Genomic DNA, 22,870 nt, shown 5'->3' on the forward strand with positions numbered 1-22,870 from the left:
CTTTTTCAAATTTTTAATAATAATATAGTTGCGACAAAAAAAATGGCAGAAATATATTTGGTGACAGGGAATGAAAACAAAAGGATTGAATTTTCTCAAATGATGAATGATGAAATAAAAATTCAATTTGTCGATATAGATTGTAAGTTATTTTATAGAAAAGATTTTATGTTGTCATTTATTAAAACTTAAAAAAAAATATTTTTCCCAACTTTTGTTTCTTACCCAACTTTAGTAGTTGAGATTCAATCAAATGACATTATCGAAATAAATGAAGAGAAAGCAAAAGCTGCATATGAAATATTAAAAAAAAAAAATTTGGAAACAAACAAAAAAATAATTATCATAACTGATGATACAGGCCTATATATGGATTGCTTTAACGGATTTCCAGGACCTTATATGTATGCATATTATTAAAAGATACCATTATATCAACGTTTCTTATTTATTTTTATATATCTACACTGTATCTTGTTTTATTTTTTTATTTGAAGAAAATGGATGCAAAAGGCTTTAGGGTGTAAAGGAATTGCAGAAGCGGTCCTTAAGCTTGGAGTAATTTAAACAAACAAAAAAAAGATAAAAAGAGATAAAAAAAGATAAAAAAAGATAAAAAAAAAGACAAAAAAAACACGAATTTATTATAAATTCTGTATATTGAATATTTGCTCATATATAGGCATACATGTACATCATTTAACACCACCCCCATTAATATGTTGTTATGAATTGAACATTTTATATATTAAATAAATGTTGTATATATTTAGTTTTCATTATATATATATATTTTTTTTTTTTTCGAAAAAAACAGAATCCTAAATGTCAAGCTGTTTGTGTTTATTCAACATATGATGGCGAAAATGTGAAATCATTCAAAGGAACTACTCAAGTAATTTTCATATTCTATACATATATGTTTGTGACCTCATATTGGAATTATATACTTTTTTAATTTCATTTATTTTATTGAACCAGCTATAGATATGCATTTGATTTTTCCACTTTTTTATTTTTCCACTTTTTTATTTTTCCACTTTTTTATTTTTCCACCTTTTTATTTTTCCACCTTTTTAATCTAGGGATCTATTGTTAGTCCTAAAGGAGGCGATGGTTTTGGCTGGTAAGAAGATTTCGTCAAAAATATAAATAAAAACTGTGTCAATAAATAAAATGATAAAATTGAATGACCGTACAGGAAATAATCTTACATTTCTTTATTTTTGCATGACTTTATCATTTTTTTATATCACATTAAGTAATTTTTTATTACTTGTTCATATTTTTTTTTCATTTTTTTAAAGGGATAAAATTTTTATGCCCGAAAATTTAGATAAAACATTTGGTGAAATGAGTTTTGAAGATAAGAAAAATTACTCTCCTCGTTTTAAGGCATTTTACAAATTAAAGGTATATTGAAAATAGCTATTTGTGTATTGGAAGCGATATAAGTAATGCTTGAATGTGTGCATGTGAGAAAGGAAATGGCAAGAAGAAAGCAGCACAGTAGCTAATATTTATAGCTATTATATATATATATATATATATATATATATATATTTATTTTTTCCCATGCTTATATTTTCATTTATATTTCTGTGCATATTTTTTTTAGGAATTTTTATTTGAAAAACTAAAACAGAACATATAACACAGCTATTGTATTCTCTTATTTAAACAAATATATATACACATTTTATTTTTATTTTTCTAATATTATCCACCTTACTAATAATATCTATTTTAAAGCGAGATATTATTTTGCAAGGATGATCTTATATTATTCTTAAGTTCGAATTTTAAAGACATTCAATTTGTTTTTGTTTTTATAAATATATATATATTTTTACTTTTATATCACGCTTATGATCGACGATTTAGACCCCGAGGAACTAAAAGAGGAGGGAAATATTAAGTGGAAAAATGTATGAAAATAAATACAAATATAATTAAAATTCAAATGTGATACTGAAATTGATGTATTTGTATAAAAAATAACTCTATAAAATTATTGTATTATATATATGGATATGTGAATTATCCCATTTTCTTATTTTATCTTCCCTTTTTTATTTTTAGGGCGAAATAGACGACGCTAATTCGTTATGGAGGACGGCACTAAAGGAATGCATAAAATATTCAATGAGAGGTAATGCTTAAATTTTATAAACAATAGAAATGTAATATATATATATATACATATATATATATTTTTTTTTTTTTTTTCATTAATATTAGGGTTGCCAACAAAAAAAAACAGAGATATGCAAATGGCTCTTCGCCTGAACTTGTCACTATATCATTTTAAGAAAATGGAATACGCGGATTGCATCAACCAATGTAATATCGTTCTAGAAAATATTCCAGAATTAAATGATATCATGAATTATTATGCCGATGATAAAAAGGATAACCATAATGATACAGCCAATTCGATAAATACTGAACAAGTCGAAGCTAAATATGATATTAAAAAGGATACCCTTACAAAAATATTTCTTAGGAGAGCAAGCTCCTATCTATTTTTGCAAGTACTAAAAAAGCGAACAAAAATAATAGCAATGATATATATTTTTATCTAATTACTTTAACTTTTTTTGCATTCGTTGCGCCTCTTTTTTAGAACTTTGATAAATGCAGAGAAAATATAATGTTAGTAAAAAAAATTGACAAAGAAAATGGAGAAGCAATATGCTTGGAAAAAAAACTGAAAATTGAAGAGGTTGATTATGAGAAAAAGCAAAAAGAATTATATAGAAAAATGTGTGACACAACTCGGAAAGAAAGCATAAAATGAAGACACACAGGAATTAAAAAGTGTACACAATTATGGGCTCATATAACTATGGGCTTATATAAACCATTTTCATGTTGTAAACATTGCATGAATATTTGATAAATGCATATATATTGATAATGCATGTATATTTCTTTCTTTTGGTCATCCTTGAAAATTTAAATTCGAACAATATATAAGATTATTTGTGGATATATTACTGTAAAATTATATAAACCTTATTTTGGTTATTATAATTTTATATTTTTACTTAATTTTTATGAGCTTACAACAATTGTTAACCTCATGTTTGCATATATGTATGCTATTTATATTCTAAACACATCCATAACTTTTTATCATCGGTTTTATCAACATATATTTGTAGACTTTATACGATATATGCCTATTGCTAAAACACATACATCACAACAATATATGTGTGCACATGCATATTTATATTATGAACAAGTCATAAGAATATCTCCTATATGATACCTGCATTTTTGAGGTTAAGGATATTGGCTTGCTCTTAAATATTTTTTGTGTGCATTTTTTGAGAATTGAAAAAAAAAAAAAAAAAAAATGATATATATTATGAACAGGTAAGGTAATATCAGTTTTTTTTTTACAATTCATCAATTGGATAGAATAAATTATTGCTAAAATTGGATGAAAAAAAAAGGTAATGTATATGTGCATATTCGCATGTACCTTTTCGCTAGCTATTTTCCCATTTTAGTTAGCGTTTTTATTATATGCATAATAAAAATAGTATTACATACAAAAATATTGGAATGCATATTGTAGAACTACTTTACGCATTTTACCAAAAATATAAGCATAAATATAAGCATAAATATAAGCAAAATATAAGCATAAATATAAACAAAATATAAGCATAAATATAAACATAAATATAAACATAAATATGCTTGTATGAGCATAAGCAAATTTAAGAATAACGTATTTAATAAAAAACACCGAAAATAATGAAAATTTGTTTTTTACTATTTTTCATTATTGAAAATGCAAAAGACTTCCCATAGTCCTTCATATTTTAAGGAAGCATTCATTTATTTATTTTTAAATACATGCACGATATAATTGCACAATTGCATAGCATATTATTGAGAACGTGGATGTTTTCCTTTTGCTAGAACAGAAGAAAATAAATAAATGACAAATCACGAATATCACATATATTCGTGTAATATTTATAATGATAATTAAGAACAGACTTATTAATATAAAATAAAAAAAAGAAATATTAAAAAGTAGATAGTAGAAAAAAAAAAAGTTGTGACCATGTAAAGTACTGAAAAATGATAATTAGTGAGAGATGATAAAATTGGTATAAAATTAAAGGAAAAAAAAAAGAGAAAAAGAGAGGAGAAATAAGTAGGTAATATATATACAATACAGTATAATACAGTACAGTACAGTACAATACCTTTGCTTCATTCTCTTTTTTTTAAATACCGATTTTATATATGTTTTTGTAAAAAAATGAAACTCGAAAATGAATCGCCTACAGATAAGCAGATTTGTAACAATAATTTGATGGACCATTCCTATGACAGTATGGGTGCGAATGGTAAAGATAGCGGCAATAGTGATGGCAACAATAGTGATAGCAAAATTTCTGACGAAGCCATTTTCGTAAATCATAAAATAAATTCGCTTGGGAATAGTAAAGATGATCCTCAGAAAATGGAAAAAGAACAAACTCAAAATAGTGAATTTCCAAATTTAATAAGTGAGGAAGAGAAAAAAAAGCTTTTTTATAAAAAAGTGGATGAAATATTAAATATGAATAATTCAAATGATGATGAATGGATACAAAGTGAAGATGAAAAAGCTAGCTCAAATAGCATGATTATTGAAAAGGATGAATATGTTAAAAAAATAAAATCAAAAGATGTTGAGGGTTGTTATGGTAAAAAAATAAAAGCAAAATATAGAGACAAAAATATATTTAATGAATCGTTTTGGAATATCCAAGATAATGAACTTCATAATATTTTAAAAAAAAATAAATATGAATACACTAAAATGAATATTACTATGGATAATGCATTTTACAAATATTTATATATATGTAAAAAAAAGCAGCAGAAAAAAATGATTGCAAATAGAAACAAAATTTCCAAAATCAATCAAGTTTGTCAATCAAATAAAGTGAACGATTCTAATTTGATTTCACCTTTTGGAAGCAATAGATATCAAACAGAATTTAGTAATCATGTTATATTGGTAGATGCAGAAAATGTAGAAAAAGATAATAGTTGGATAAATGATAATAATGAATCAGATATCTTTAGTGAGGAATTGAGCACAGATACTGAACAACCAGAAAATAACCAAGTCGAATTATCTAAAGACATAAATTTTTTATATATAGAATATTTTATTAGAAGTAAAAAAATAATAAAGTTAAGAAATATATATAAATATATATATAATAAAAGAAATATATTTTATTTAAAAGCTTTAGTATATAAAAATGTGTACATTTTGAATTGTGACAATGATATTAATAAAACATGTAACAATTTTGCAAATAAAAATATTAGCAAATATTGTATAAATAACAATTTTTTATGTATGGCAATGAACAATGATGAAGTAATTGTTTTTAGTCTAAAAGAATTAGAATTAAATAGTAGAATATTTTGTAAAGGCAATTATCAAGATGATGTTAAAATTAAAGAATTTATAACTACAATAATTCCAAATAAATATGAACAAAATTGTATGAAAACAAGTTTTAATTATTATGAAAGCTCATATTGTACTATTGTAAATGATATGATAAAGAATATAAGAAATATAGATATTAACAATTTGAATAAGTTATGTATATGTACAGACAAATCTTTATATATATACGAAATTGTAATTCTAGAAAATTATGTTATCAAATATAAATATATCAATAGTTATAATGAAAAAACAAACAGTTTGTTAATAAATAATAAAATATGGCTAGCTTATTTAATAAATGATAAAAAATTCATATATTTTACATATTTTAATATTATATATATGAATAAAAATAGTAAAATGTTTAATAATAATATTTATACTATTTCCAAAGATATCAAATTTAAATACAGATTATTAAATATTCAAATTCATAAGCAATTTTTATTTGCGTCTTATAACAATAAGGTAACTGTTTTAAAGGATGAAAAATTTTTATTTGCCATAAAGTTTGATAAAACTGGAGAAATTATACAATCAGGAAATTTGGGAAATAAAATCGAAGATAATGTGAATTCTAAAAAACTTGCACATACTTCTGCTAATCTTTTGAATGGCAAAGATGAAGCAAACTTGGAAAATGGCGAAAATGATGAGAATGACATTGATGAGAATGGCATTGATGAGAAAAGAGAAGAGACATATTTTGAATCAGAAAAAAAAAAAAAAAAAAAAAAATTTATACCCTTTCTATCTATATTAGAATGGGAAAATTATTTTTGTGCAGGATATGTAAATAAGCTTATTATTTTTGAATATTCTTCATCAAAAGTTCAAATAAAAAAAAAATTTATTTTAAAACATAATATATGTTATTTAAATAATAGTGTTAATAATATATTAATAATATATGACAAAAAAAATATATATATTTATCAAATAATTAATATAAATATGGAAATATCTTTATTTCAAATATTTTGTAAAAATTATGACAAAATTCAAAGTTACACAATTTTAGAAGAAGACAATATATATGAATCATTTAGTAGTTCTATAAAATGCTCTATTAAAAATATTAAAATAAATAGAACAGATAAAATAGCTCGATTTGTTTTTCCATTATTTAATGGGCCTAATAATAATGGTGAAAATAATTATGACCCAAAAAAGAAGACTGATGAGCATAATACCCACTCTTCAAAAATTGGAACCAACACAAACAACTTTTATGTTAACCTTATCTATCTTTACATTCTTAATAATAATAAAGTAGACATTATTGTTTTGAATTCCTTGATATATTTGATTTATCTTTTTTTCTATCACAAAAAGTATGACTCCCTTCTCATTTTGATTCTGTACATTTACAACGTAAGAAAAGGAAGAAAAAAATGAAAAAAAAAAAAAAAAAAAAAAAAAAAAAAAAAAAAAAAAAAAAAAAAAAAAAAAAAAATAAAAAAATAAAAAAATAAATAAAAAAAATCCCTTTTCCATTCATTTCAACTTCTTCATTTCAACTTCTTCATTTCAACTTCTTCATTTCAACTTCTTCATTTCAACTTCTTCATTTCAACTTCTTCATTTCAACTTCTTCATTTCAACTTTCGTTTCGGTCGCAGGGGGACATTCCCGCCTTGGTCGATCTGCCACTAAGAGAAGAGGATCGAAAAAACAAAATAAAGAAACTTCTTTTTCTATTCTTTGAAATGAATATGAAAAGCATAATTGAAGGGAGCTATGGAGGTAGCATCACATCTAACATGTGTAGAGACAGACTTATTCAAAATAGCGAACAGACTTATGAATCAAATAATATTTATGAAGGATATCAAAAGAATGGTGTTTCCTCTGATTTATTAGCATATGAATTTGATTCTGATTCTAAAGATGCATCTAACAAATATTCAGATAAAGAAGAAGATTGGGAAAAAATCCGAGAAGTAGAATCAGAAAATAGTGAATATATATCAGATGAAAAAATATACATAAAAAATAAAGTAGTTAATAAATCATATATTGAAGAACTTTTGAAATTATGTAGATTAGCAATAGAATTAAGCATCAAATTTAATATAAATTTATATGAATATATATTTAATTTATTTAAAATGTATAATATTGAAAATATATATTTTTATTTATGTGAATATTATATTATAAATAAGCAAATATGTTTTACTCATCATAACTTAATACAGAATTTTATTGAGCATTTCAGAAAATTTTACAAAATATGTTTATTTTATAATGATATTTGTTATGATTTATTTTTATTTTTTTGTAATTATATAAATGATAAATGGGTAGAGAATAGCGATAGTTGCATTGGTAGACATGATGGTAATTTTCCAAAATGGGAATATATAAATAAATATATATTTTTTTTAAAATTCAAAAAAAAAAATTATAAACATATGATTAAACAAAGGAGTAATAATATAAGAGAAGAAAAAAACATAACATTATTTGAAAATTTTGATAAATATTTTTGTTATAAATATTTAAATATATGGAAAGGATTGAGACATATTAAAAATATATATTCATTTATATGTTTAATAAATAAATATTGTAAAATATTTGAAAATATAAATTTAGAAAATGTAATAGAAAATATTATATCTTTATTACCAGTTCATATATCTTCATTTTTATATAGTAGACATAATGATGATAAAATTACAAATTGTGAATTTTTTTTATCATATATAATTAGAAAAAAAAATAAATTCTTTTATAAATTTTGCAAAGATAATAATATTAATAATGCAGATTTCCCTATATATATTCCATCATATATATACACAAATTTCTACCAAACCTATTTTTTATTTGACTATGTATATTCAGTGATTTTCAAGATTCCGTTTTCTCTCTCCATTAATAGGTACGAAACAAAAAAATGTGAAGCAAAAAAATGCGAAGCAAAAAAATGCGAAGCAAAAAAATGCGAAGTAAAAAAATGCGGAGTAAAAAGGCGCGAACCAAATTTGGGAACATTTTCAAAATCAGAACAAGATATAAATATTTCCCAAAATTTTGATATTAACAATTTACAAAATTATTTTAATATTTTTTTTATGTATTCAAAATTCTTTTTATCATATAAAAATTGTCATTCCAATTCTAGTACAAATAAAAATGTTATATTATTTATTAACCATTTATGTCGAAGATGTAGTAATTTTAGAGACGCAATATCTTATTCTCAAATTAAAGAAAATAAATTTATGAACATCTTTTTATGGGAATCAAATAATTTATTAGTAGACAAAAATGTTAACATATATTTAGTTGAAAGCCTTTTAAATGATACAAATGAAATATATAAAAAGAGTTGTAATGTGAATCTAAATTATTTTTTTAACTTAGACAAAAATGGAATCTTTTTACTTTTTCAGCTATCACTATTTGATTGTTTTTATATTATTAATAATATGTTTTATTATTATAATATGACTAATGAAGAACATCTTATCAACAATTTTGTATATAATATTTGCGAGTTTTATATTCATTTAATTTCAACATTAATATATTATATAAATAATTTAAAAACTATATTAAAAAATAGTTTAGATTCTGAAATTTGTGAAGATCTTGTAAAAAACATTTTTTATGAAATAAAAGAATCAAAAGAAGATGGGTTCTATAAATTAAAATTATTTATATTAAAAATTTTTCATTATATTTCTTTAGAAAAAAATTATATTATAAATTCAAATATGAAAAATATAGTTACATGGATTATATTACAAATATATTTTATAAAAAAAGAGATAAATAAAATTGTTAATTGTTTAACATATATGTTGATACTTTTTTTTATTTTTGCAAAAGATGGAATTTTTTTTGAATACAAATTAAATATATATTTTATAAATTTTTTATTTCAACAGTATTCTTTTATAAATGATGTTAAAAATCAGAATAAATTTCGAGCCCACATACGAGTGTACAGAAAAATATGTAATCAACATTTTTTTTATTACAATAGACAAAATTGCACAGATGAAAAGAAACAATCTTTTATAAATTATGTTTCTCTTTTTTTTGTTAGAAATAAAAATATGTTTATAAAAAAAAATAAAATAATAAAGGATAATGTTGTAGGTTATGGGAAAGATACTTCTACTTGTGATCTAGTTCAATATCTTATTTTTCGAATATATAATATTGATCTATTTAATATTTTTGGTGATATAACACTTGAATTGAATAGATGTAGAACAGAATCTAATACACACATAGCTAGCTGTTATTATGAAACTGATGAAAATAAATCTAAAACAACAACAAACCATCCAACAAATGATGATAACAATTTTTACTTTGAGGATAGAAAAGAAACTATATTTAAAAACCGAGGCTGTGATGTTCATAACAATTTGTTTCTTGCCAATGATAAAGCTAAAAGGGCGCAAAAGAAGAGGAAAAATAGCGCGCATCTAAATAACGCGAATCCAAATAACGCGAATCCAAATAACGCGAATCCAAATAACGCGCATCTAAATAACGCGAATCCAAATAACGCGCATCTAAATGCGAACGGAAACATATTTAATATGAACGATTATAGGAAAAACTTGAAATATATTCTATTGTTATATGTTAAAAAATTAATATTTATTCGAGATGAAGAAAATAGGAAAAGAAGTAAAAGTGGTTTACCAGATTGTGAGAAAAAAAATAAAAAACGGGATATAAATAATTTATTAAAATATATTGCATTTTTTAGCTATATAAAAAAAAAAAAATATAAAAACATTTATTTAGTTATATTAGATTATTTTTGCTATTATAATCCAATATTAACATATTACAAAAATCAAAAAGATTTGTCTAAATTATATGAATATGTATATTATAAAATATATTATTTTTATAATGAAAAATGTGTGAAAAAAAAATTATATGGTTATATTTTTTATAGATATTTATTTAAGCATATGCACATTTTTAAAGATATCTTTTCCTATTACATATTAAATAGCTATTTTTATTTTAACAAAAAAACGATAAGTTTGTTAAAAAAGAAAATGGAGAAAAATGTAAAACAAACTGATATTGTAGCAAACGATACGAAATCGGATATTATGAACAAAGGTGATGAGAATGGAAATGGTGAAAATGGTGAAGATGACGAAAATGGAGATGACGAAAATGATGAGAGAGAAGAAACATATCAACATTATGAATCGAAGAATAAAAGAAGTGAACATGATGATGATGTTATAAGGAAAGATATTATAGATGTGTGGAAAATTTTTATAAAGGAATTAATTAATTGTGATAATTTTTCTGACCAATTAAAACAACGGACATATTTTATATTAATATATAAATGTAATATGCCTTATGCTATAAAAAAATATGTATATAAAAAAATATTTCGCAAATATATTAATCTTCTTTGTATGCACAATAAAGAAAAGGTATATAAATTTGTGAAATATATTCAAGCAGAAATTTATCAACCTATATTTATAAAATACAAAATTAATAATGTTATTCTTTATATATATGAAAATAGTGGAGATTTTATAAAAATTACAGATTTATGTTTAAAAGAAATAAAAAATAAAATTCTAAACATATTCTCAGTTTTTAATATAAAAAATAAATATGAATTTTCAAAAAATATTAATTATGATGATATATATGCAATAAATTTTTCTAAAAAAATTGATATATATAATTTTTATTCTATGCCTTTTAAAAAAAATGTATTAAAAAAATTGGGGCTCAAAAAAAAAGAAAATGCAGACACATATCTAAGGGGGGAAAATATTTTTATGAACAATCTATTCAAAGAAATAAATTATGAACATGGTCAGAATTTTTTTTATTATTATTTTGTTGGAAAAAAACAGCCTCATAAAGTACAAAAGTTACATGATGAGGACCAAAAAAAAAATGATATAACAAATGTAGACAGAGATAATAATAACAACAAATATTTTGAGAATGCACCTGGTGATATAAAACGAACAAATCAAACAAAATCCATGAATAGTGGAAATAACAAATTAAGCAATAATAGTGATCATGGTGTAGAGATAAAGAGAAAAGAGGATAGCGAACAAAATAAAAATACGCTTGATTTGATGAAATGCTATTGGATATATAATACAGAAGAATATAACTTAATTTTCTTATATATATACATGCTGAGATTTATCTTGAAGAGAAACAAACATAATAATAACAAGCTAAATGAGTATATAATATTTCATATAATTAATGAATGCCTAAAAAATATTATAGAAATTTCTGAACAAGTCATAAAAAAAGAACAAAATAAAAAAAAAATGGATTTTTTTAGCTACCTGTTTGAGCAAATTTTACTTTTTGTTATTAACATAAATTCCCATGTGCATACACAAAAAATATGCAAAAAATTGTTATATAAGTATAAAAATTATCAAATAAAATTAATTAAGTTACCTTTAATTGCTATTTTAAAAAAAATGATTGATGAACATACATTTTTTAATGACAATTGTCAAATAGCAGAGAATAAAATAAAAGAACAAATCAAAACGTATACAAATGGAAAAAAAAAAGGATTAATAATTAATTTTAAACCTGAACATAGTCATAAATTTAATACCGATTTATATTATATATCATCAGCAACTGGAAAACATAAAAATTCTGATTATGAAAATAGCCAAAATACATATTTTTCTACAAATGGCATTGTTTATATTAATAAGTGTGAACATGGATATCATTTTTCTTGTTCTCAAAAGTGTTATCTATGTGATGATTTTAAAAAATAAAAACAATATGTATCTATGATATTTGTTCATATTTAAGTATTGTCCATGTGTTTTCCAAGCTTTATCATTTCTTTTTTTTTTTTTTTTTTTTTTTGTATATGTGTATAAAAAAATATGCACATTGGTACCATAATTAGTTTGATATGGCTTGTTAAATTATTTCATTTTTCTTGCCAAGTCAGGCATTTTATGACATGTTAATACGTTTTTTATTTCAATATATATCCTACATTTTCCATTTAATTTTTTGTTATTTTTTTTTTTTTAAGTTACAATGTACCATTATCACTAAAGGTATTATATATATGTATATGATTTTTCTCCTTTTAATTGTGTAATTATTTTATTGATTTTTTGGTATTATAGAAATTGTTTTACAACTATAATGAAAATGGAGACAGTTTTTAATTTATATCATTTTTCGTATGAATTATCATATCTTTTTACACTTAACAAAATTAAAATAATGAACATAACATTTAAAAAGAGTATCTCTGTTGAGATTAATTTGAGACAGTTGCATTTCATAAGTGTTGTGTGAAATAAGCAATTGTGGCTGTTTATATTTTATTTTATTTTATCTTATTTTATCTTATTTTATTATATTTTTCCTTTTTAGTTTTAAGCCATTAAGAATATTACTATTATATATATGCGCCTACACATATCTTATACAAATGTTGCCTCCTAATGCTTTCCGCTTTTTTGTATATTATAAGAATAAAAATATATATAATTAAGTTTTTCACTTAAAGCGTGGTAAAATATTAGCATTTATTTGAACCATTTTTATTCGAAATATTTATTCATTGAAAAGTAAAAAAAAAAAAAAAAGTTATTAACATATTGTGGTATGCTATATAGATTTATTATCCCCTCATCAGGTCATTTAATCATTTTGAAAAATTTGAAAAGTTTGAAAAGTTTGAAAATTTCGAAATTATTATTTATGGCTAAATATATATATTATATATTATAATATTTTTTTATTTACATTGCCATGGTTTTTATTTCATGCAAAGAATATTATAAATATGTGTTTATAATAAAAAACTATGATAAGTGTTTTTTTTATTATGATTTATTTATCTATTACATTTTTCTAGCCTCTTAATTATTTTACCACTCTCAATATATTATGTGCATTAACAAAATAAGGGATATATATATATCACCAATATTATATCATGCATATATATAAATATTAGATGGGAAAAAATATAAAGAAAGCTATTTATAACTAATGATATATTTAAATAAGTTATAAGCATATATAAAAATGTACATTGCGATTTGTAACGTGTATAAATAAAACCAGTTCTAATAAGGAACTTCAAAATATATATAAGAAGCGGAAAAATAAATTTTATTTTTTAATTGCTTAATTCCTCTCTCCTTGTGTTTGTGCTTTTTTTTTTTTTTCATACATATGATTTATAATTTTTCAGAAAATAAAATTATTTTGAAATGGTATTTTAACCATTTAGAGACTTTTTTTATTATATAATAAATAAATATTTAAAAAAAAAAAAAGGAGGGAAAAAACTATTTATATGATAAATTTCCCACACGTTTTATGTATACACTTTTATCAAGGAAAACGAATAGTAAGAAACGAAAAAAATATATATATATTATGTAAAGAGAAATATGCATACATTATTTATCTAAAGTAAATATGTTATTTTTGTTTATAACTATATGGTGAAGATAAAATGTGAAATAATTTTTACACGTATGTATGCATATATATGTATATGTATGTATATACATTTTTATGGGGAAAGTTCTGTACAGTCATGCAATGATAATTGGCTGTTAATAAAGCCGAATATATGGAGACTTGTTACATGATACATTCGTATAATTATTTATATTCGAATTTGATTTCATCTTGTTTCATCTTATTTCATCTTATTTCATCTTATTTCATCTTATTTTGTTTTGTTTTATTTTCAACTTTTATAGGGTTAACAAATTCCTTTCCACGTTGTGCGTATTGCTAACTCACTATTTTATTTAAAAAAAAAAAAAATTATATATATCACCTGAACAGTCATATAAAAAAAAAAAAAATTATATATATCACCTGAACAGTCATATAAAAAAAAAAAAAAAATTGTGAAAAAATGAAAATAAATATTACTTTAATATTGGGAGCCCTCTTATTAAATGCTGTGTTAGGAAAATCACAAATATCAAAATGTGTATTTTACGATAGAAGAAATTCTGAATTAAAAAATACTTTTTATGTCCCAAAAGATGATGTTAATATGTATAAAGCTACTATTCAAAAATTACTAACCAGAGAAATTAAGAATTTAGATCAATCAATAAGTATGAGTGATGATGAAAATAATAATTATAGAGAGAGTAATATTTCCAATTTTGATGAAATAAAAGAAAAAGGAGATGCAAAAAAAAAGAAAGAAATGGAAGAAAAATTAAAATATATTGAAAATTATAGAAATTATGCTAAAGATATTTTAAAAAATGTTGAATTTAAATGTGAGGATGTAAATGATTATGAATCGAAAATTAAATGTAATTTATGTATATATACAGAAATTATTAATAATAAACATATAAGACAAGGACAAGTTGTTCAAATATTTATGAATGAATGTATATATGGTTTTTATTATTATGATAATATTAATCAGTATACTGAAAATAACAAAGCCATCCAAGCTTCAGGTGATGATATTTCTCAAGCTAAACTTGATGATATATATCTTAACATTACAAAAGATATAACTAGTGGTAGAACAGAACAAATTAATTTTTTCAAACAAGGAGCTAGCAAATATCATCCAGTTTGTTGCGTAACTGAATAAAATATTGAAAAAATTGAAAATATTGAAAAAATTGAAAAAATTGAAAATATTGAAAATATTGAAAAAATTGAAAATATTGAAAATATTGAAAAAATTGAAAAAATTGAAAAAATTGAATTATGAATGTTCAGAAAAAAATGTATATGTCACAAAATGAAGCAATTGTTTTTTTCTTTATTTTTGTAAATTCTGAAAAACAAAAAATATAATTATCAAATAAATTGCATTTTCTCCATTGAAACGAATGTACGAAAATCGTAATTTGGGCTACTTATATACAAACTTTTAGCGAAAGTTCAATGTAATTTCTGAAATTGTAAAACATGAACAGTCACCAAAAAAATAAAAAATATATATACATATGTATATATATATTCTGAACAGGCAATAATTTTTTAAGCAAAAAGCAATAAAATATATTTTTTTTTTTTTTTTAATAATTTATGTGCATATTTTTTCTATAAATTGTGTGGGTGTTTATTTTTTTATAGCTTAATAGTTGGCGAATTTTATTAGCCCCTATTCACCCATTATTATTCCACTTGCCATTCTACTTGCCATTCTACTTGCCATTCTACTTTTTATTTTTTTTTCAACCTTATTACGTACCCATTTAATTCTTTACACTTTTTAAGAATACATTGCATGTTCATAATTGTTTCCTTTGCACTTTTTGCAAATTAAAAAATGTGGAATGTTACACATGTATATACACAATCAGACTATAAAATGTGAAAAGTGAAAGTTTATTTTTACAAAAAAAAAAGGAAATAAAATTAGTAGTAAATAATAAAGCGGGATAAGATAAATAATCATAAAAAAATATTTTATATATTTGCACACATTTCACAAATATGCTTATTTGCATGGCTATTCATTTTGGTATTAAAAAGGTTAACATTGATACTGTGTGTGTGTGTGTATGCATATGTGTGTATGTGTATATGTATAGCTTCGTTTAAGCACCCTATTTTAACCTCACAATATAACAGTTTTGATAAGATCTTCTTTGGTAGTATATAATAATTTGTGATTATATTTCAACATAAGTTGTTGGTTTTCTAATTGTGAAATAGTTTGATCATAAAAATGAATACCTGAATAATTTTCATAAGTATGATAAATTGTTTCTATAACATTAATTGGGATTTTAAAATTAAGATTATATATATTGTCTAATATATTATTATTAACACCAAATAAATCGGCTGTATTATATTGCTTGTTCAGGCAATAAAAATTAATATCTATAAAATATTCTATTTTTACTAAATCATTTTTAAATTGTGGTATGATTTGTTCATTTAAAATAAAAGTAACATTTTTATTTGAGCAATATAATATGGATACATTTTTTTCAAATATTATTTTTGTATTTATAATATTAGTATAATTTAAATTATAGTTATCATTAGAATTTTTACTAAATTCTTCCTCAAAACTAACTGTGGAATTTCCTTTTTCTATAATATCAGTATCATCATATAATTTATTTGTTGTTAAATTTATAAATTTTGTATTAATTTTTATTTTTTCAATTCTTTTTAAATATATATCTGCATGTATTGTATATATATCTTTTGCTTGCTCAAAATTCATATTTATATTTATAATACTGTTACGATTAAATGTGTTTGTTATTTTGTTTTGAAATTTATCCACTAGTGTAACTATACAAACATTCTTCTTGTTCATATTTACTTTATATATGTTCATAATATTTGTATTTCCATTTTTTTTATTTTTTAATACACACATATTATTGGTATCAAAATTATCATTACATTCGTTATTATTTATTTCGTTAGAATTATCCAAAGTTGGAATTTTGTTTTTTATTTTTTTTCTGTTAATATTTCTGAACATATTTTCTGCTCTCATATAATTTAATATTGTTTCTATTTTGTCGATAAATTTATCATAATACACTGTTTCCTCTGTTTGAAAGCGGGCTTCAGTCTCGCCTGTTTTTTCGCCTGTTTTCTCGCCATTTTTCTTGCCATTTTTCTTGCCATTTTTCTCACCATTTTTATCGCCTGTTTTATCGGGCCTATATTGTGACCCAACTTGATCAGTGATATTGGGATTCTCAGAAATTTCACTACCCTCATCACTATATGTTACATAATTGTTGTTAATAATTTGTTTTTCAACAGAATCTGGATCATTTTGGTTATTTTGACATTTTACAAATAAGTTATCAAACCAACGTATTGGCATATAAATTTGCCCGTTAAATTCAAAATTATCATAATTACAAAAATAAAAATTATATAATTCTTTATCATCATATAAAATAGTATTATTTAAGTATGGGTCAGAATTTTTTTTGTGTTTCAATTTTTCCATTTTTATAATTTCTATATCATCCCTATTTTCAAACGGTTCAGAATTTACTTGATTGTTAAGGGTAGTTGGCACATCAACAGACATCCCCTGTCCTTCCTTTTCTTCTAAACTGCCCTCCCCATTATTTTCGACATTATTTGTGTCATTTTCGACATTATTTGTGTCATTTTTGACATTATTTGCGACGTTATTATTAGCCACATTCATGCAGTTGGCATATTCCAACATTTTCGCAAAATCGAAGAACTGATCAGAATCGGCGTCTTTTCTCGGAACAATATTAACATAATAAATATAATGATATATTAAATAAAAAAATAAATGTGTAAAATAAAAATAGTTATAGTTATTAACAATATAATTTATTAGATATAGTGATGAATCATTTTTTCTTTGCAAACAAATATTGTATATACAAAGTAAAATATCCAAATTAGATTTATATTTGTTATTATAAATATAAGAAGGTATTATATAACTATTAAATGATGTTCTTTCTAATTTAGTCATATTATTAGAAGCATTGTCTTCATTATTTTGTATCTCATTCAAATTAGTTATATAAATTTGATTAGCTTTAACTCTAAAATTGTGAAATAAATATTTAAAATTATTTATTTTTGAACATGTTTTTAATTCATAAGGTCTAATAGGAAAATTATAAAAATCAAGGATTGGTGAATTTGGATATTTAGATGTTAATATGTTAATAGGAAAATATTTTTCATATTTTTTTGTTTTATATTCTTTATTATTTTTTTTACAATATCTTTTAACTAATTGAATATAAAGAAAATATTTAAATTTTATATTTTTTCCATTATATGTTGGAGGAATAAAAGACGGAATAAGCAACTCTAAATTATAAATATATGTTTGTTCATTTTTTTTAAAAATAATATTGCTTGATAATATTATTGGATTTGTATAAAATATTAAATATTGATTATTATAATAATTTTGTCTATTATAAAATGGCAAATTTATATTATTTTGTTTATTTATTAATTCATGGTTACATAAATTTATTACTTCATTATTAAACATGTACAATCCATAAATATATATGACAATAAAATCTATTTGGATATTTTCGCTAGATTTTTTGGGACCATTTAATTCAAACACAGCTTTAAATATATCACCACTATGTGTAAACATTTCATCTAAATATATTTTCAGGGTTACTTTTTCTTCACCCTGTTCCTTTGTATTCTCATTTGTGTTATCATCTTGTTTGTTTCGAAAAAAAAAAAAACTCATAAAAATAATATATTTAATATCAATGATAATAAAACCACACTTTTTTTTTTTTTTTTATCACATATAATTATATTCTATTAAAGGTTAACAAAATATGATTATCCTTTTATTAAGTTATGGAAAGGCTATTAAAAATGTTGTTATTAAAATTATTTTTATTTTTATATCCTATAGAATATACTTAAATAAAAAATATTCAAATTCTATTATATAGTTTTAACATAAAAATAGAGCTAGCTAAAAAAAATATGTTACATTTTTTTTTTTTTTTTTTTTTTTACACTTTTGGCTGTTTAAATAAAATATAAAATTGTGTTAATAAATTTGGGTTGTTAGGATGAATACATAAAAATGGATAATGGTGGGGACCTATATATATATATATATTATGAAAATTTTGATTATTATATGGTTAGATATTTGTTACATTGATAATTTAACTGAATTGTAATTTTATTTTCGTCTGAAAAAGGGAAAAAAAAATATGCATATATTATTATATGTACATATATTATATATATACATACATATGTATGCATGAATTATATTTTTTTTGAAACACGACACGGAGAAATTATTTCATCTTTATCATATAAATATGTATTTGATGTTATAAATTAATTAGTTGATTATTTAATTGTTTATAAATGAATTAAATAAATGGTTATTTTACCATTTTATGTAATATTATTAATATTAAATTTAAATTAAAAAAATAAAAAATTTGACCCACTATTTATAGCATATTAATTGTTTGATTTTGTTGTCAATGGGTTTGTTTATGTTGCATTTTTTTTAATAATCACAATTTTGTTCCTTATTAATAATTTTTTTATTTTTTTTTTATTTTTTTTTTATAATTTTGTTCTTTATTAACTATTTTTTTATTTTTTTTTTACAATTTTGCTATATTTCCACCTTAATGGAACTATTATATGTACAAAACCCCGTTTTCTATATTAATGCCAGACAAATAGTTTGAAAAAAAAAAGTAAAAGTTAAATATTTTAGAACATGATAAATATAGCAAATAATAAAACTGCTTAAACATATGTATAGAGATAATAATAATCAAAAAAAATTGTGATATGAGAAGAAAATAACTCTACATAATTGCTAAGCAACTGTTACGCAATTTGGCTAACTTGTATTCTTGACACTTAAATATTCTGTCAGAATGAGCAAATTTAAAAAGATAAATAAATTTCAGAAAAAAAGCCAAAAGGGGAGTAAATTCTCAAAGCATACAAAAAATGGAATAAATAAAGAAAATAAAATTGTGAAAAAAAAAGTTAAAGGAAACAAAAGTAAGATAAATAAATCTGTGAAAAAAAAAGTTAAAGGAAACAAAAGTAAGATAAATAAATTTGTAAAAAATAATAAAAAGGGATATGATAGTGGTGGGAATGAAAACATCGAAAGTGATGATGATAACGAAATTGAAGAAGCTTCAGAAAATAGTGGTGAAGATTCAGGGGTTGACACTAATTCGGTTAAAATTCTGAACGGCAAGGTAAATGACGAAAATAAGGAAAATGAAAATAACATAAACTTAATAAATAACATAAACTTAATAAGTAATAAAAATTTAATAAATGATAAAAGTGACATATTTGAAGGTCTATTTTCTGATTTGAAAAATGTACTAAATGAAAGTTTGCTAAATACATTAGAAAAAAATAATTTCGTAAAAACAACTAAAATTCAAAAACTAAGTATACCTAAGATAATTAAAGACAATGATGTGTTTTTAAAATCTATGACTGGGTCAGGTAAAACCTTATGTTATGCCTTACCAGCTGTTCAGAAAATATTAAATTTAAAAGAAAAAAATAATATAAAAATAACAAGAGAAATGGGAACATTTATATTAGTTTTATCACCTACAAGAGAATTAGCTATACAAATAAATAATTTATTGTCCATTTTAACAAAAGCATATCCATATATAGTAGTTTCATGTATAATAGGAGGTGAAAAAAAAAAATCAGAAAAAAATCGAATAAGAAAAGGAATATCAATATTAACATGCACACCTGGAAGATTATTAGATCATTTACAAAACACAAAAGCATTGAAACTGACATATTTAAAAACTGTAATTTTAGATGAAGCAGATAAAATTATATTTTTGGGAACACAAGACAAAATTAAAATGATATATGATTTGGTTAAAAAAATTAAACACGAAGAGTTTGAAAAGGTAAAAGATATTCCCACACCGTCAAACATAGAAGCAGCCAATCAACATGTAGAAGATATTCCCAATCCGTCAAACATAGAAGCAGCCGATCAACATGTAGAAGATATTCCCAATCCGTCAAACATAGAAGCAGCCGATCAACATTTTGTGACTGAATCAAATGAAGGCATCGTGAGTGAAACCTTCCAAATGGTATTCATATCTGCCACATTGAATAACGCAATAAAAAATTTAGCAAATTATTGCCTAACTAATAAAACAATATGGCTAGAAATTACAAACGATAAAAAAAATACAGCATTGAGAAGCAAAGATGTTTCTATAAGTTTTGAATCAAATATAAATAATAAAGAAGATAATTATGAATTACCAAAACAATTAAAACAACATTTTATTTTAATAGATTTAAAAAATAAATTTTTAGGTTTATTATATTTAATTTTAGAATGTATAAAAGAAAAAAAAAAAGTTGTTGTATTTTTTTCAAATTACAAAAGTACAGAATATTTTCAAATTGTTTTAAAAAAATTATATTGGCCAACAGATGTAAAAAAAAAAAATATTCAAGTTAATAAAATATTAAATAATGAAATAAAACCAATTTTAAATAAAGAAGATGAAAGATTATTAAAAAAACATTTAGAACAAACAATTATGAATCAATATAAAGAAAATATGGAAAATTGTTTAGAAGGAAAGAAAAATAAAATGCAATCCTCAAATTTATTAAATTATAAAAATATAAATATAGATGATATATATATTGAAGATGATAAAAATAGTGAATCAAATAATATATTATATGATGTAAATGCAGATGCTCATAAAAGGGTTTGTATTTTTGAAAATGTAAATATATATATACTTCATGGAAATTTATCAAAAGAAGATAGATTAGGAAATTTTGAAGATTTTTCTAAAAATCAAAATTCAATTTTATTATGTACAGATATTGCATCTAGGGGAATCAATTTTAATAACTTAGATGTAGTGATACAATATGATTCGCCACAAGTTTTAGAAGAATATATACATAAAGTTGGAAGAACAGCAAGATTAAATAATGATGGAACATCTTATTTATTTTTGTTACCAGAAGAAAAAGATTTTATAACACTTTTAAAAAATAAAAATATATCTGTTAAAACAATTTTAGGAAATGAAATTATAAATAAATTTAAAAAAATATATGTACCTATGTTTTTAAAACCAGTTGGAGGAAATATACTTAATTTTTTAGTTAATCATTTTATTTCAATAATTAAAGCAGATTCTTCACTTTTAGAAAAAGCTGTAAATGCTTTTTTAGCATCTATTAATTCTTATCATTCAATTTCAAAAGAGTTACGAAATATTTTTAATTCTAAAAATTTACATCTAGGTCATCTTGCATATGCATATTTATTGGATAAGACGCCAAAAGAAATATCTAACTATAGAAAACACCAAACATATTTAAGCATAAAAAAGCAATCTACTTTAAATAAAAAAGATAAGAGATTTATACAATCAAAAAAGTTCAAGCAAATAAAGAAATAAAATATTTTTATAAATGCTTGAGATGAATTATATTGAGGGCAAGTGTCCCAAGAGGAGTTATTTTAATTTGGTGATATTTTTTTTCTTTTTTTTTTTTAATATTTTCATTCTATGTTTCTATTTGTATTGATAACTAAATTTGAATAAACACAAATTATACGTATCTTATAATGTGTGAAATTTGACATATTTTTATTGCTATCAAAAAAAATAAAAATTATAAGTCATTTCTTAAAATATAAAAAAAAATTATTATTTTCATTATACAAAAGAAAAAAACAATTTTTTTAACATTGTCAAATTTAATAGTTTTAAAAAAAAACACTTTTTCCTTTTATTATATATTTTAATTTGTGTCGTATTCTTTTAATTGTTAACATTTTTTTTTCTTGTTTTTCATTTTCAA

The 22,870-nt window shown here is 22.0% G+C and overlaps 6 protein-coding genes across 6 annotated transcripts; 5 read left to right on the forward strand and 1 right to left on the reverse strand.

Moving 5' to 3' along the window:
* Window positions 1-42: 42 nt before the first annotated feature.
* On the forward strand, window positions 43-1,654 carry PY17X_0621000 (Ham1-like protein, putative; the record flags this gene model as incomplete). The annotated part of the gene is made up of 7 exons (XM_022955418.1): window positions 43-142; window positions 236-404; window positions 498-558; window positions 818-895; window positions 1,086-1,126; window positions 1,308-1,413; window positions 1,619-1,654. 7 exons carry the CDS (start codon window positions 43-45, stop codon window positions 1,652-1,654), a joined length of 591 nt encoding a protein of 196 aa, XP_022813197.1.
* Window positions 1,655-1,868: 214 nt separating this feature from the next.
* PY17X_0621100 (tetratricopeptide repeat protein, putative) lies at window positions 1,869-2,800 on the forward strand (the record flags this gene model as incomplete). The annotated part of the gene is made up of 4 exons (XM_724433.1): window positions 1,869-1,928; window positions 2,083-2,152; window positions 2,242-2,534; window positions 2,627-2,800. 4 exons carry the CDS (start codon window positions 1,869-1,871, stop codon window positions 2,798-2,800), a joined length of 597 nt encoding a protein of 198 aa, XP_729526.1.
* A 1,488-nt stretch (window positions 2,801-4,288) lies between these two features.
* On the forward strand, window positions 4,289-12,273 carry PY17X_0621200 (conserved Plasmodium protein, unknown function; the record flags this gene model as incomplete). The annotated part of the gene is made up of 2 exons (XM_022955419.1): window positions 4,289-6,859; window positions 7,108-12,273. The coding sequence occupies 2 exons, from the start codon at window positions 4,289-4,291 to the stop codon at window positions 12,271-12,273; spliced, it is 7,737 nt and encodes a 2,578-aa protein (XP_022813198.1).
* Window positions 12,274-14,402: 2,129 nt separating this feature from the next.
* Window positions 14,403-15,110, forward strand: PY17X_0621300 (conserved protein, unknown function; the record flags this gene model as incomplete). Its single annotated transcript, XM_724437.1, has 1 exon — window positions 14,403-15,110. One exon carries the CDS (start codon window positions 14,403-14,405, stop codon window positions 15,108-15,110), a length of 708 nt encoding a protein of 235 aa, XP_729530.1.
* Window positions 15,111-16,088: 978 nt separating this feature from the next.
* On the reverse strand, window positions 16,089-18,722 carry PY17X_0621400 (conserved Plasmodium protein, unknown function; the record flags this gene model as incomplete). The annotated part of the gene is made up of 1 exon (XM_724438.2): window positions 16,089-18,722. The coding sequence occupies one exon, from the start codon at window positions 18,720-18,722 to the stop codon at window positions 16,089-16,091; it is 2,634 nt and encodes an 877-aa protein (XP_729531.2).
* Window positions 18,723-19,899: 1,177 nt separating this feature from the next.
* PY17X_0621500 (uncharacterized protein) lies at window positions 19,900-22,464 on the forward strand (the record flags this gene model as incomplete). The annotated part of the gene is made up of 1 exon (XM_719965.1): window positions 19,900-22,464. One exon carries the CDS (start codon window positions 19,900-19,902, stop codon window positions 22,462-22,464), a length of 2,565 nt encoding a protein of 854 aa, XP_725058.1.
* Window positions 22,465-22,870: the final 406 nt, after the last annotated feature.

The sequence above is a fragment of the Plasmodium yoelii genome, assembly GCF_900002385.2.
Source record: "Plasmodium yoelii strain 17X genome assembly, chromosome: 6".
NCBI lineage: Eukaryota > Apicomplexa > Aconoidasida > Haemosporida > Plasmodiidae > Plasmodium > Plasmodium yoelii.